At 40.7% G+C, this 16,069-nt stretch overlaps 1 protein-coding gene and 1 long non-coding RNA gene across 2 annotated transcripts in view; one reads left to right on the forward strand and one right to left on the reverse strand.

Moving 5' to 3' along the window:
* Positions 1–728, reverse strand: part of LOC130588717 (uncharacterized) — a 7,398-nt gene extending 6,670 nt beyond the window's left edge. The window contains exon 1 of the long non-coding RNA XR_008967015.1: positions 67–728. This is a non-coding gene — a long non-coding RNA (uncharacterized LOC130588717). The remainder of the gene's footprint in view (positions 1–66) is intronic.
* A 10,388-nt stretch (positions 729–11,116) lies between these two features.
* The window catches only part of IL6ST (interleukin 6 cytokine family signal transducer), a 28,403-nt gene continuing 23,450 nt past the window's right edge, over positions 11,117–16,069 (forward strand). The window contains exon 1 of the mRNA XM_057389589.1: positions 11,117–11,279. Within this exon, the coding sequence (XP_057245572.1) occupies positions 11,117–11,279 (163 nt within the window). The remainder of the gene's footprint in view (positions 11,280–16,069) is intronic.

Below are 16,069 nucleotides of genomic sequence, written 5' to 3' on the forward strand. Positions count from 1 at the left end.
AAAAAAAAGAAGTTCAACAAACAGGCAAATAGATCAAAGTTATTTAACACAGATACACTGTATTACCAGTATAAAGTCTCATACAGCCTAAGAAGGTTCCTGCTGAAGTAAAGATTCTTCCACTTGATATAGGTTTTATGTCTCCTAGAAAACTTTTCCTCCTAAGTTAACTGTAACAACATTTGAAAAAGGAAAAAAAATACCACTGTATCTTGAAATAAGTTTACTTTTGTACCAATATTTTATAGTTTCTGAATAGTTCAAGGTACTTTCACAACCATCCTGTTTGCCTGTAAGTTACTCAAAATGGTTTGCCTTGTAACTAAAAATAGGTATTTTCTTCTTATTAATTTCTGAGTACCAACTTGTCTTATGTGTACAGTGTCAGATTTATTTCCACTCCTTTTTAAGTCTGAATTTGATCCTCCCTAAAGTTATTTTAGAAGGGAATGCTAACATCACTCTAAGTATGGCCTTAGCCTCTAAAATATTTTAAATTGTGTATTAACTCAATTTTTAAGTTGGAGATTAAATAAGATGATTCTTATGACAATTCATTCTCTTGAGTATTTTCTTGAAAACCTTTGCTCATTCATCATACTAATAGCTTAGGTTCCATATAAACAAGAGGGATTACCAGCGGTCAGCCAAATCTTGCAGAACTCTACAATCCAGTCCATTCCAGCTGTTACTGAACTCAACAAAAACATTTATTTAAATAAAATCAGATTTAGGATTAATGTAAATTCATATTTGTGTTCCACTTTCTAATAATGCCTTAAGATTTAATTCCTCAGTGAATATCCTTACCCTACAGGGTCAGTAATAAAGCATTCCTGAGCTTTGCTGGTCTAGATTTTCATCACCATGTTTCACTTCAGTTCAGGAACCAAACTAGCTAGCCCTTAATATGATTAAAATCTAGCTGTGATTCTTCAGTATGATTACACCACCAAGATAAGATCACATTACTAGAAATGAGAACACCGAAAACATACTGGTCATGTTGACCCTGACCATTTTGCACAGGAGAAACCAAAAACAAGGAATCCTAAAATATGACCTGAAAAGCTTCTGCTTGGATTTTTTTTTTCAATAAATGTTGGAACATTATGTTAGCTTACATTCCTTTTCTCAAGACAAGTGTAATTTAATAATGAACAGGTAAAAAGTTGTTTCTTGAGCTGGCTGCAAAAACACCTTACAGCACATGCTCACAAATGGAATTTTTTTAAAAAGTATGTCAGTTACCACTTTAGCGCTATCAAGTTTACAGTTAGCCAATAAATCTAATCCTGATCTGGATACAGCTTTGAATAATTAACTTCTTCCTGCCTGCAAAATCCCCCGACAGAATCAGCTGGATATAATTTAAGACTTCACATTTTCAAACAATTGTTACATTCACTCCAGACATGGCTGAATTCAATCATCTGTAAAAGGGACTTCTTACATACAGAAATGAGACTGAATTTTCTGTTTTCAACTCAGACTCTTTTTTCTTAAGGCTGAGGACGAAGAATTGCTGCTTACAGAGAAAGAACTGTGTGAACATAGATAATAGTTTTGTCTCCTCCCTCAGATACAAGGGTCAGCAATTTGTCAAGGATTATATGTCAAATTGTGTTTTTCTTTTCTAACTCAGTGGTTGAACTTGCTGGAAGGAACACAGCAGGAGCCAGGAACTGCTGCTTCCCAAGGGACAAGATCCCACCACCAAGCAGTCAATAGCTCATCCTCAATAGCATGAGGTACTAGTTTCATATAATCACAGAATCATTTAGGTTGGAAAAATACTTCTAAGATCATCAAGTCCAATCTTTGACTCATAACCACTAAGTGCCATGAGCACTAAGTGCCATGTCCAGTCATTTCTTGAACACCTCCAGGGATAGTGATGCCACCACCCCCCTGGGGAGTCATTCAAAATTTAACATGAAAAACTTCCTCCTGATGTCCAGTTTGAACAAACCTTGGCACAGCTTGCAGGCATGTCTTCTCATCCTGTCACTGGCTGCTTGGGAGAAAAGACTGACCCCCACCTGGTCACAGCCTCCTTTCAGGCAGCTGTAGAATGATAAAGTCACCTCTGAACCAGCTTTTCTCCAGGCTGAACACCTCCAGCTCTTTCAGTTGCTCCTCACAGGACTTGTGCTCCAGACCCTTCCCCAGCTCTGTTCCCCTTCTCTGGGGGAGCTGCAGCCCCTCATTGTCTTTCTTGCAGGGAGGGGCCCAGAACTGGACACAGCCCTCGAGGTGTGGCCTCACAAGTGCCAAGTATGGCCACCATCAATTCCTAAGCCAGACACTGAGAACAGTAGCGTATTATTCACTGCTTTCTTTTCTTCCCTGTCTACATACCCGCTCCTAGTATCTCCATCAGTAGCAAGGGTTCACCCTGATCACAGGCTGTGATACCAACCTACGTAACCATATTTGCCTCCGGATGGTAAGACATGCCCTGGACAATACTAGGTAAGTCTAGTACAAAAGTTAGGGAAAAGGAATACAGGGGAACAAAAGGATTTAAAGGAGACAAGGCAGGAAAAGGTCAGCCTGACACCTAAAACACTGTGGGAGATCAGACAGCAACTACCAGGTCATTCCTGAGAACACCAAATGTTCTACAAAACCCTGAGCTGATACCAAATGTTCTACAAAACCCTGAGCTGATACCAACAATTTTGCAAAGCAACTTTAAACCATAGTTTACACAACATTTGAAAAGCTTTCCCAGCACTAGGAGGGGTAACATAAAGGTACTACAGGCCGGATCTTTTCAAAATGAGATATGGAGTACATCTTTACACTAAACATAGCTGGTTACTCTGAAAGTACTGCTGAATTTCCAGGCATTAATGGTCATCTAAGTCTGTATAAAATAGGCATATTATCAGTGATGCACAATTAAACTTGTAATAAGGTATRCATAAATGTAACATAAACAAATATTAAGACATGTTGAATACATTCCAGCAATCCTGTAAATAGTAAATGCCCTGGACAACATATGGGCTAATAGCTATTAGTGATAAGTTATTGATTACGATAGAATTGTAAAATAAATCAGTAAATAATTTAGAAAGCAAGCTCTGGAGGCACTGTGGCTCCACCCTTCTCTCAAAGCTCATGTTATCCACTTTTAGCTTATGGCGGAACAGTGCACTCAACATATTCAAAGATAAGATGACCCAACTCTACATTAATGTTTTTCTAAAATTCAATTTAAAAGCATCTACATCTATTCTCCACACCTACACGGTACATGTTGATTTTGTAACTTACACTATGGAGCTTACAAAAAGAAGCTACCAAGAGAATGTCAGCATTATTGAGAAAGTTCATCACATTTAATGCATTAAAAGTAATTTGTTGATGACTCTTTTTGAAACAAGCTTATCAGACAATAACGAGCGATATATTAATTTACAAGCTCTTCTAAAATACATATTGTTAAGGACTGCATAGAAATTTATCACAATAGTTAAAAACTTTAATGCCTCTTCTGTTTGGTGAATGAATTATTCTTTTAGTTGAAATTGATTGCCACAGAAAGTCCTATAAAAAACCTCAAGTAAGTTTGAACTATTGAAATATAACTTTGGAGCAAATACTAGCCAGTAGTTTCACAAAAGATCTATTCAGAAAAGGTGCTGAAATATGAACAGTTAATATCTCTCAGGATACACTGATAATGAAGTTACTTRAACCTGATCTTGAGTATGCAGATCTCTCCAAGAGGATTCTCCCACTATTGAACTATAGGCAATATATATTTAAGTCAATCTCTATAGAATGAATAACAAGAGGCTCCAAYTACAGAAGAAATGAAGGACAAAAGAAAAGGGACAGAAAAGTGAAAAAGAAACAAGTAGACAATGATAAAGAACAGAATGAGGGAGACTATGTTTATGCAAATAGTTTGGTGTGTACRTTACATCTCTTACCACTAATGTTTGTTTGCCATTTTCTTTTCTCTTTTAGGATCTCTGATCTGGGAGAACGTCTAAATTTCTCACATACTTTTATACACCAGCAAGACAATGTGCTCTCACTGCAGTCTGGGAAATGTGAGTGAGAACAAAACCAGAAAGAAATAAAAAACATGCCACGCTCTGTTCTCGGAAGTTAAAGCTTGATTACAAATATTCATATCAGAATTTCAAGTAATGATGACAGTTTTTACACTGGGGCCTTGATTCTAAAAAGAATGCTTCACAGAAGGAGATGCTCTCAGGCTAGGATTCATGTRTCTCTGGCTTATCTCCTAAAGCAAACTTCCATTGCTATTTGCACTATGGGAGGAGTCTCAATATGGACAAATTGGCCATGATTATGAATGACGACCATTTTTGTTTGCTAAATTCTGACTGCAAAGCACTTGTTGTGGCATGCTGGTGAGACACAAGGAAAAGGGACTCTATCATTACAGATTTTTGGCAGAATTTATTATATAGCTGAGTAGTAGCACAAATTAGGCATAAATACATTTTTAGCCAATTAACCTTCCCCCTAGGGTAACTCTTAAAAGGAATTATTCTGACAGACTGATATTGGACAAGTTGTAAGTATAACATGTAATGCCAACAGGAAAATACATGAACATAAGTTTGGCAAYGGCAAAGGACAAAAAGAGCAAAAAGAGATAAAGGAAGAACAAATGGTAAAGAATGGTAAATAAATGGTAGGCTAGAGCAAGAAGAGAAGGTAGATCAGTAAGATCAGAAATGTAAAATGCAAAGTAGATCCTCAAACTTAGGGGAAACATATGGGGCAAAGATCTTTGCAACATATATGAAGTTGCCTCATGAACTGGCTAACATAAATTGATGTTTCTTTGATTTCTTAGCAAATGCATAMGTTTCCTAGATACTTGTTCACTCCAGATACCAATTATTTAGGCTCATAGCTTATGGAAGCCATCTAGTATGTCTCAGTAATTAAAAATTACCAAAAGCCAATATTCTCTTTCATTCTCTTTTGTTGTTACTTTATTCCCTGTACAATTTCATGTAAAAAAAATCCTACGTTCCTTTTTCTATCTCTTAGTTACACGTTTRCACACAAATATACCTGGCATGTTGATTTTTGTCACTGCTTTTCAAATTGTTCTTATACTGAGGTCTTCATTCCTTCATCACACGAAGTTGCTCCTCTTTCTCACAAAARCACTCATTTTGACAACATTATCAGTAAAATACTCAGGACTGAATATATTTTACCATGCATATCCTTAATTGCTCTGAATAGCATTAGCCAATTTAAATATAAGGCAGCAGTCAGTGAGGGGTTACCTAACATCAGTTTCAGTTTTAATGACGTGAATCTACATCCCTGTGAATACCAGTCATTACTTGCAGCAACTGGCACCAGCCTTTTGTGTTTTCTAACAGTTCAAGCAGAAAACTTAAAGCACAAAGCTGTCAAGACCTCTTTTTTTAAAATGTGTCACTTTAAGACAATTATCTATGTATCACTGCTGATAGCAATACTTTCTTCCTGGCAATCAAGTGGTATCTCACGGTATTGAGTTCAGTGGTATAGCATGGAGCAGCAGGTATAGCATGGAAAAATACAAAAAGGATTTGTCAGCCTGTAGCTTGCCTGTAGCATAAGTCCCTRCTCTGTAGCTCCATATACACTTTTATACATATACATGTTTTTTCAATGTCTCTACCATCCTTTACTGAGAAGTCACAAGCTGCATTATCAGAAAGCCAGCTTTTCCGAGAACAGCTGAACTCATACATACTCTTTGTGTTTAGAGTCATTGCACTACCTAAGACCAGCCCTCACACAGACAAGTTTTAGCTTCTGGAGAGGCTAAATGGGGCAACCACAGTGTTTTGTATAGAATCAGTCACCTGAATACTGTCCCCTGCTACACCCTGCAGCTGAGGACCAAGAACACTAGCTTAATTTGCAGCTCTGCACCTTGTATGCCAGTCATCATAGAACCTGAAGAGGCATGTCCATCGCACAGTTCTATACCAACTAGAACCTTATTATAGCCTGCCTAAAACTCAAAGCAAGGCCTGCATAACCATGGCCAGCACTAATTTGCCTGACTAGAACTGTTCCCACACTCACTGGAAAAGACAGAAGTACCTCTTACATGTTTTTCGAAAGGTCGACATCAGAAAGAAATCCACAATTACCCCTATATAACAGAGTGGCTTCCCATAATGGAGCAGACTGAACCACATCCTTTGTTTCATAATGCCTTTTTCTATTGCTAGTATGCCTTTTGTGAGCCCATTATTCAGGCCTAACTCATTTGTTCCTCACACATAACTTTATTGTGTGCAAATAGTTCACTGCTTTGGCAAGAAAGTACTGACTTACATTTTCTGGCATATTTTTTCTTCGGTATACTGCTCATGAAAGTCTTTGTAGCCAAGAAGGAAAGATCATGCYAGTCAATCTAAGAAGTCACTTCTTTACAATTGTCTTCTGCTACTCCTAGTTGGGTCTTCGTACCCACTGTTCAAGAATACTGCATTAAGGACACATCCACATTTTGGTCTGTGTGCGCAGGATTACTGCAAAGGCACTTTAGCTCCAGCAGCTGCCAAACGCGTATTGAATTCATGGGCAGTTCACCCATGTGGCATAAGAAATTGCAGCATAACACCTTCACCTCACCTTAGCTCAGAATCAACACTTGTTCTGCAATACAGCAGGGAACTGTATTGCTTGCCCTGACTCAACCATTTTCCATTTTTTTTTTTTTATCAATTTAATCCTTTACAGTATTTTTACTTTATCTTCACTAAAAGTTCTTCCTTCTTTTTCCTTTTTCTGGTCATCCTTTTGGTCTTGTGTCTCCCGTGAAGACCACACCACTTTTTTTCTGATTTTTCTGCTCACTATCTTTTCAGAAAAAACACCACCTAGCAACATGTTCAATCAGCCAAAGCTTCCAGCCTAGATCTAAAATGTCATTAGCTCTGTGATTTCCATTCCAGAAAAAACAAGCAGATTGCTAGCTTCCATACTGCTCCATTAGATGTGCTATTAAAGTGGGCTATAACCAACCACTGTTCTATTCCATATGCCCTGCTACAGCTTCATGATGTTACCATTCCTGTTCTTGAGAATCAGAATATAACAACTAGGTCAAGCCCCCTTCAGCAACTCAAAGCTTTTTTATCAAGCATATCATATGTGGAGAAGTCAGCTATCCCCATTCCTAATTCTTCAAATGATCACAGGATTTTCCTGAAGTTCTGAAGACCAGATGAAGCTCCACAGATCCCGGCTGAATTTTGCATGATCTTGTCCAAAGTCTCAGATTTTATGCCCTTTTACTGGGCATAGCAATGCTAAAGAATAAGGACAGTCATGTTGCCATATGCATCATTCATTCCCTGGTAAAGAGATGCCATCAAGCATCAAATTGTACATATAAATTTGCCCTAGTGGCTGCTTGTGCCTAAGCGAACTTTACCCGTATGTCAYACAAATTGCAAACACCTACTTGCTCTCGAAAAAAAAGCAATACTCCTCCCAATCTCCCTCAAGAGGAAGAAACKAATTACCAAGCCTATTTTTTGTTGCTGCTGAGCAGCTTATGTTTGGTAAGTTATAAGGCTGTGAAGTGATGCAGCTGTCACTAGATCATTATCAACAATTACATCAGCCATTTTTTCCTTGCTGCTGTCTCCTCCCTACCTCTTCAGAGGACTTCACCATGACTTTATGACCTACAAGACTACAGCTTTAACACAACAGCCTGCTACTGTTCTGACTACTCAGGCCAAAGGACTAGTCCTTCTCACTTTCAGGGGAAAAAATAAAGTTACTTTTCTTCATGTTAAGGAATGTCAGATGTTGGAGATCCTGAGTTCAAGCTCAGGAGAAGTGTTAGAAGCTGAGATAACATCATCACATTGGCAAAAGGCTCGGCTGTTTCACTGAACATCCCAGGCAAAAAGTTCTATATAGTGATTCAGCCACCTCACAAAAAATATCTTTGACTTGCCATGGATCAGAACATTGCAATTAAAGGGTCTTGTTGTTTAGCTTCTCCTTTACTCTGAACATCTTTCCCAATGTCCCTGTTCTGAAAGTGACACATCTCACAAAAAAGCCCACTCATACTCAGAGTGAGGAATCTTCTCATACCCATCTATAAGATGCTCCATGCCCTTATACAAGATAATAATACATTGCAGAAGATTTCTTTTCTCTCTCTGGTATAACTGTTTTAAGAGTCAGTAGATTTTGCACAGACTGTAAATTTTGTCAGAACTTGCTATAAAGCTGCTGAAAATATCCATAAAGAATGGTACAAGTTTCTTTCTCAGCAATCTCTAACAGCTTCTCTGAAAATAACTCTGCTCCCACCGTTGAACAGCTATCAACCGTTGTCAACAGCTACATGTTTTTCAAGTGCCCATCTCTACACTCCCAGGCTACCTCCTTCTTCTTGGGACTGAGAAAGCAGAGGATGTGAAGGCATGCTTCACCTACTTTTATCCTATCTGTGGATCATAGGAGCTTGAAAGTGTGTCAGTGCTCCCTGATCTGAGCACTGGAATACAAATCACAATGTGACTAGGCAGATGGGTAATTGATCTCAAAGACCTTCCAATACCTGACAATWAACTTCCTTTTATTCTTGCCTCATATATTTAGGGAATATGTGATTAAACATTTAAGTAAATATATAAAACAAACACTTCATATAATACTTCATTCAATGTGCAAATTAAAATGCTAGCTGGCTGGAACATTTTTAAAACATGGTCAGAGTTTTTAATTTCTCTCAGAATTTAAAAGTTTAAATTACTGGTACTTATATTACCTAAACACCAGTACTGTACTACTTATGCAGTACAGCTTAAAGCCATATAGCATGTCTGTGGGGAAGACTACGAAGCAGTAAATCAGACTAAAGAGTCTTTCCAGGAAATCATCCATGTGCAGAAAAGACACTTCACAACATGCTTGAAGGGATTTCTTTACCAATGTTCCCAAATCTGATTCTATACAACCAGATTTTTGACAACTAAATTGTTAATGAATAAATTCTATTTTGTGCTAATACAGAAAAATTAAGTATAGTTGCAAACAAATCATTTTTTCTATGCAACTTCAGATGTGTAAATAGTTTTACATTGAGTCCATAAATACCCCATGAAATACATGATCTCTTGCTTATTTGAAGAGTTACAATGCATGCCATATGTAAGTGAAGCCTGCCACGGGACTGGTTTGGAAGGGAGGCAGGGGGTTGTTCTACAAGTTCTGGCAATATACCAAGAATCGCTGCAGGCTATAGGTTTTCTGAATAAGAATGTCATAAGAGGCTTTCTGTTGGCTGGGGGAGGGAGGAGAGTGGAGAGCCTGCTTCTGGAATTTGAGTGATCATATGAGAGACAGAAGACATGCTAAAACTAGAGAAAAAAAATTTTTTGGTCCTTCTAGTTAGAGCCTGGTTCCACCTGAAGTTTTTTGCCAAAGACCACTTTTATGAGAGTGCTGAAGCAGGCATTTCCATACAGACTCAAATCTACCAATTAGGCAATCAAACTGGAACTGTACAATCTCAAAATGTAACCTGGAATCAATGTACATACCAACCATAATCTGATCAGAAAGCAAAAGTGACAAACTATAATGCTTCCATCATACTGTGAAATTTATTCCCCAGACGTCGTTTGCCCTGATACTTTAAGAAGGGTTTGAACCCCAAAAGTCCTGTGGGAGAAAATGGAAAGGACTGAGTCTATTGAGTGTAGTGACCATCAATAGAAGAAAACAACAGTATCTATACTATCTAAGGTTACTAGACAGCATCAGCTGTGAGCAGGAACACAAAGTAATACATTTAATCTGCAGGCTAGATAAATACCTGTCAGAAATCATGAAAGAACAAACCATTTTGTTACTAGGAAAGCRGAGGAACTAAAGTGCCTGTAAAGTGTCCATCCAGCTTTGCTCCTTTGCACAGAAAATACACAATATTCTCAGAGTCAGCAACGTTTTAGTTGTATATCAAGCCATCTGAGACAGTAAACGAAACATAATCAGAAACTGGTACTAAATATGTGAGAAGTAGATTACCTTCCACTGCCTTTTTCCAAAGTTCTAAATCTTGTCTTAGTAGCTCATGCTAGTGCCTGCGACTAGCAGGGTATTGAGCTAGATGCCTTTTCTATCTATCCAATCTGCCCACTCCTCTAAAGATTTAAATAAAAGTGTAAAATACCTCATATCCTACATGAACCCGAAGATAGTTTAAGAAGGGGTAAAAGCCTAAAGCACACAGCTTTAGAAATTCAGGCAGGCATCAGTGATGTCTGGTATATTCCTCACTACAAACAGCCTCCTTTGATTCCCTCAACACTAAGTTTGTGGCATGGCACTGAAATGCGTTCTTACTCATGACCTGGAAAAAAAATTGATCTGGAATGAAGAAAGCATCTTAGAGCACATGGCCCCTGTGTGATTTACACAAGTAATTTTTCAGTTATTGAATGAAGAAATATTCAAGCATAATCAGAATCATAATCCAATCAACGACCTATATTTAGGGTCCTTCCTTAGCAACCTAGTTTTCCACAAACACCTTTTTCAGGGACTGGAATCCTGACTGATTTTCAGGGACTGAAACATCGAGACTGCTCTGGATTACAGCGCTTTGCTCGCACCGCAGCTGTTGACAAGAGCATTCTCCAGCCGCCCGCGCTCCCAAGGGAGTCTTGCGAAACGCCGGGAAGGCCGCTGGCTCCTCAGGCCTKCTCAGGACAACACCCCCGCCGCACCGCCCGCGCAGGCCCGGCCGGACAAGGGCCGGGAAAAGCTTCCAGAGGCCTGAACGGCGGCGGCCGGGCAGCGTCCAGATCTCTTTACCCGGGCGCCCCGCGGCTGCAACCCAAAGCTGAAACACACCTTGATGACAGAACGCGGCGGGGCGGACGGGCAAGGCCGCCGGACGCGACTGAGCGATGCAGGGGAGGGACACCGCCTCCCCCTCCCCTCCCTCGGGGCCCCCCACACGCGGCCCCCGCGCCCCCGGGATCCTGGCACCGGCCGCCGCGTTACGGGAAGCCCCGCCTCCTCCCCCGTCCCCGCCCCCTTTCGGTGATGTCACTGGTCTCGCGAGCCAATGGCGGCGCGGGTGGCGGAGGAGGGAAGGGCACGGGGGGGCGGGGCGGGGCGCGAGCGTGACCGGGCGCGGGGCCGCGCGTGCGGGACGGCGGCGCGATGGCGCGAGGCGGCCGAGACACTATTTAGGGGCAGCGGCCGCGGGGCGCGGGCGACGCCGCCGGGTAAGGGCCGGGGGTCGCGGTCGTGTGCGGGTCTCCCCTTCTCCTCCACCTCCCCAGCGTCCTCTCCCCGAGGGGCGTCCGCCGGCGGGGGCTGTGCTGGCTGTCCTTTCTTTCTGGGCCGTGCGCCGCGGGCGGGGGCACGGGGGCGTTCGTCCAGGGCTGACCGGGAAACGGGCCGGGGCGGGCGGGCCGACTGCAGCCTTGCGCCACTCGCTTCCCGGGCCGCTCGCCAGCCGTGCCCCGCGGCGGTGTCTCATCTCGTCCAGCCTCCCCTCGCCGGCGCCGGCGGAGCTGCCCGGCGGTGACGCTCAGAGCGCAACATGGCCTCACYCGCCACCGCCCGGGGCCACCCGCTGCGGGGCCTGGGGGTGCCGAGCCCCTCGCGGCGCCTCCGCCGTGCTCCATCCGCAGCCCTTCCGCCGGCGTGCGCGGAGTGTCAGGCTGGAGGTTATCTTCCCCAGAGCGSTGCTGGTTAATGCCGGCCTCTCGGTTGGCAGAGGTGTAGCGATCCTCGCGGGACTCGCGTCTTTAGGGCTTTTTCGACTGTGAGATAAGCGTGGCTGTGCCACCGGCAGGCATTTCCTTGATGCAGAGATTTGTGGTTTGGTCTTGTTGCCTATAGACTAAAAGTAGAAGACTGCTGCCTGAATGATACGCGCATTTTGTCTTACTGCTGGTCCAAGTACAGAGTGGGATTCGCTGAAGAATTAGGGTGGAGGGGGTACAGTGGCCGGCTGGTAACTTCCATTGTGCTCCTGAGCTGCAGTCATCCCTGTAGTTGGGCTCTGATACTTTCCTTAAAAAAACCCGATATGGTTATTTTCATCTCTCATATGATGAATCAGAGGCACAAAGGAAAGCAAACTGCCAAGTGTGTTGGCAGRGTTGAGGGGAATAATTCCCAGTCTCAGTTTTCATCCTTGTTTCAGGGTGATTAGGGGTCTGTCAGCTGGTGGCTGCTTGTTACTACTGAGGCATTCTGAAGGACAAACCTGGTAGTAGAACTATGCGGGATTATGGTTCTGTCATTAGTGATCTGTCCAGTCATAGGGGCGGGGGGGGAGGGGGGGGGGGAGTGGAGTCTACAGTCTAAAAATGTTAGATGCTATTGGAAGTTAGGTATTTTTTTCTTCCACCTTCTTTTCGGTACAAAATATAAAGTTTATACTTCCCATATACTGTTGCTTCCAGAGGAACAACTATCTAAAAAATACTGTTGAAAGCACGTACTTTCTGAATTTAACTTATTTTTATCTGTGTGTTGGTTTAGCACAGTAAGAATGTAACTGTGGATGATGAAAATTTGAGATTATTTCCTAGAAGTTGAGCATTCACAGTAATTCTGTGGATCTTGTTTATATGTATAGATACGTGATGCTTCGAGTAAAGTCAATAGATAAATTCTTTTGGCTGAGCGGGAAATTCACGTACATGTCTGTGAGTACGTAAAATGGAGATACATTGTTTCCCATGCTGCTTGTCTGGAGGATTAACACTAGCACAATTTTATGAAATTGAACAAACTTCTTGGCCATTTTTTTCGTAAATTATTCTTGTATTAGCAAGAACTGCCTAGATTAGAGGAGCAGCACTCCTGGTGATTAGTCTGAAGGTTTAACTTCATCATGGGCACATGGAGTGCCAAGACATTACTTCGTATAAATTAGTTTGATTTCTGGGCTAAAGCTACTTGGTAGCAATGAGAAAATTCTGAAGTATTTCAGAGAAAGTGTTYTACAGTTTTAACAAGGTTATCAGAAAGAACTCAATTGTTGCAAGCAAATACTTGGTGCCTTTAATTAGATATTTCAATAATTTTAATCTCTGTACCTTTTTGGGATTTTTTTCTAAATATTTTTTTTATTCTGAGTGCTCTACTAAAACTCCAAAGCTAAGTCTCCTCCYAGAGGCAAAGGAATAAGCAATGTAGAGAAATTACTTGCCTAGATGGTGAAAGGGAGAGAGATGTCATTTATATGTAGAGATTTTAAATACGAAAATGTATTTCAGGATATTCTATTCATACGTTATGTAATATTTTTCAAGTGCTTCTCTTAGAGATGTTTGCTGTTTTTCGAGTCTCATAAATATTTCCAAGAAGGAAGTAAGCTTGGAGGAAGGAAGGAAGCTTGCAGATGAAATACGCTTAATTGGAAAGCAGTTACTGTTTGAGAAATCAAAATTCCTTGAGGATAGTTAGAGCTTTTAGATGGCTCTGAGTACAGTCTGGCTTATTACAAAACCTCAAGCAGCAGCTGCTTTGTGAAGCATCACTGGCTCTGTCTGTCTGAGCTGTGGGGATTGTCAGTGAAAGATTATCTGTTGAAGCTGTAAACATAGCTTTTTTTTTTTTTTTTTTTTTNATCTGGTACTCCATCAACCTTTTCTTCTATTTTGTTTCCTTTGAATCCAAATGCAAACTCAACATGACTACGGTGATTAAACTTTTGAACTTTATTTTCATTGCTGACAGGAAATGGARAGCAGCCTGTTGAATTGATCTATTMCTAAACTAAAGGGACAAAGTACAATAAATCCTCGTTCCTGTGTAGCGAATTACTTGGATTAATGATCAACACAAAAGATGTTGATAGAATTAAAGACAGAATGAGCCACACCTGCATTTGTGATTTGGAGAGGCCTGACAGTCACAAACAGACATGTGAAAGAATAAATAAAAAACTTGGAAGATAATTTTGAATAAAAGTTTCTGGAAGTTTGGAAAGCTGGTTTAGAGGGTTGAAAGGAAATGCAGAAGAACACATTTTGGGGACAGCATTTCTCAAAGAATAAATCATCCTGCATTCCAACAGATGTTGAAGGTGACAGCACGGCTAACAGACTGTAGGTTGCAAATCTTAATTGATTTTTGCTGGTGTTCCCCTTGCCTGAGTTCATTCCTTTTGTTTTCTGGAATAGAGATGATGTGGCAGCAGAGGATAAAGCTTTTCTGGAGATAATACTGATGGAAGTGAGTGGCATGGAACAGCACAGCAAAATCAAAGCTAGGAAAAAAATCAAGAAGCTTCTGGAGGATGCTCAGCATGCCAAAAAAATTTTTGTTTTATTATATTTCAATTTTTTGTAAATTTTGGGCCATCGTTGTGGATTCATCAATGCCAGTGGAAACAGAAGCATGATCCCCAGGGAAATTTAGCTACACGTTCAGTAGGATCTCAGGAGCATTGTTCAATTCTGAACCCACAGATGTATTAAAAAGTTAAGCCGTGTTGCTGGAGATTATTTACCTTGTACATTAAAGTATTAAGGTTATACATTTCATTTTATCAGCATATTATCAGCCCCRTGTTATCACCACATTATTCAGTCTCCCAGTTTGACTGGATCCTTCGGGGAATCTTATTCTGCGAGGTTTCCTTTAGTCTGAGGGGTTTTCTGTTATCAGCAGCATTCACCAAGCCATGCACCAAATCAATAATAAATATACTGCAGAATGTCAGGCCCGACGTTGTTACCCAGGGCAGCCACTACCAACTGCTTTCCACTCTCAGAAAATTTATCTGCAGTTTCCAGGAAAGTGTGCCTTTTCCAGCAGCTCGCCTGMCTGCTCTGTCATATCGAGATAACTCAATGCAAGACACATAATTACATCATGTAACTTTATATCATTTGACATGGCTGAGGCAACCTAACATAAAATATCGCAGTATAAAGCATGAGCTGGAAACTGTAAACATAGCTTTTTTTTTTTTTTTTTTTTTGAGGAATTTCTGGTAATCCATTTTCCAGCAACCTTTGGTCTCTCGTGATTGATGTGATGATAATCCTTAATAGATTGAACACCTTCCTGTGGTGGTTGTGGTGTTGTCCATACTTCCTGACTTGCARGCTGGCTTTGCTGGCAAGTACCTGCCATTTTGGCTATAGTTTCTTAAGCTGACGTTGTCATTTGTAGGTCACTCGGACAGGAATTGCCACTTCTCTAAAACTAACTGAGTTATGAGAGATAGCTCATCATATGGCATATGCCTGTGTTCATTTTGGGGTAGATCTAATTATTTATGAAATAAGATTGATTTTTAAAATTTTTCTCTTGCTCAGAATAAATAGTGGTGCCTGTTCTGCATGAGAAAGCCTGATACTTCTTCACAAACTATTAGTCACAGGTTAATCTTAAAACTCAACACTGTTGCTATTTCATGCATATGAAGTTTGATTTTAGGGTTGTTACTAGCTTTTCATAGATCACTGCATGAAGCATCAGTTATGCATTAGGCATAAAGGCTTCATGTTTTCCTTTCAAAATGGCTGCAGGATGTGAAAAATAATAGAAGTCCCATTTGATTTAGAGATTAATGGGGGTGATCTCATGGCATATGAGTTTTATATATCTGTCTTTACGGAAATAATCAGAGCGTTTTAGCAGGGGTTTTTTCCTCTTTTCAGTAACTTACTTTCTGTGAGTTAAGGACTGTCACCAGCAGCATTCTAAATTAACCGTGTTGGTTTTACTCAGTAGTATTTTGATGGACTTTGATCTTTTGCCAATAAACTGACTTTAAAAGTCAGTTTCTTTCTCTGTCTCCCTTTCCTCTTCACTTAGTGTTCCACRACAACTGCACAGTATACATAGAAGTGTTGATTTTGCTCATTTGGTTTGTTTTTAATAAAAGGCATCTGAACTGACTAGCTGCTTCAGTGTTCGTTCAGCATCAGCTTCAGCCTTCACCTTGGTTTCTTAATACACTGTACCAGTCTGTAAAGCATAAAACTTTGGTTCGGTTGTACATAATGACTGAAAGAAATTACTGAATTTTCTTATGTCTAGA

The sequence above is a fragment of the Malurus melanocephalus genome, unplaced genomic scaffold (genome assembly GCF_030028575.1).
Source record: "Malurus melanocephalus ecotype Western Australia unplaced genomic scaffold, MMel_1.1 scaffold_18, whole genome shotgun sequence".
NCBI classification, from domain to species: Eukaryota; Metazoa; Chordata; class Aves; order Passeriformes; family Maluridae; genus Malurus; species Malurus melanocephalus.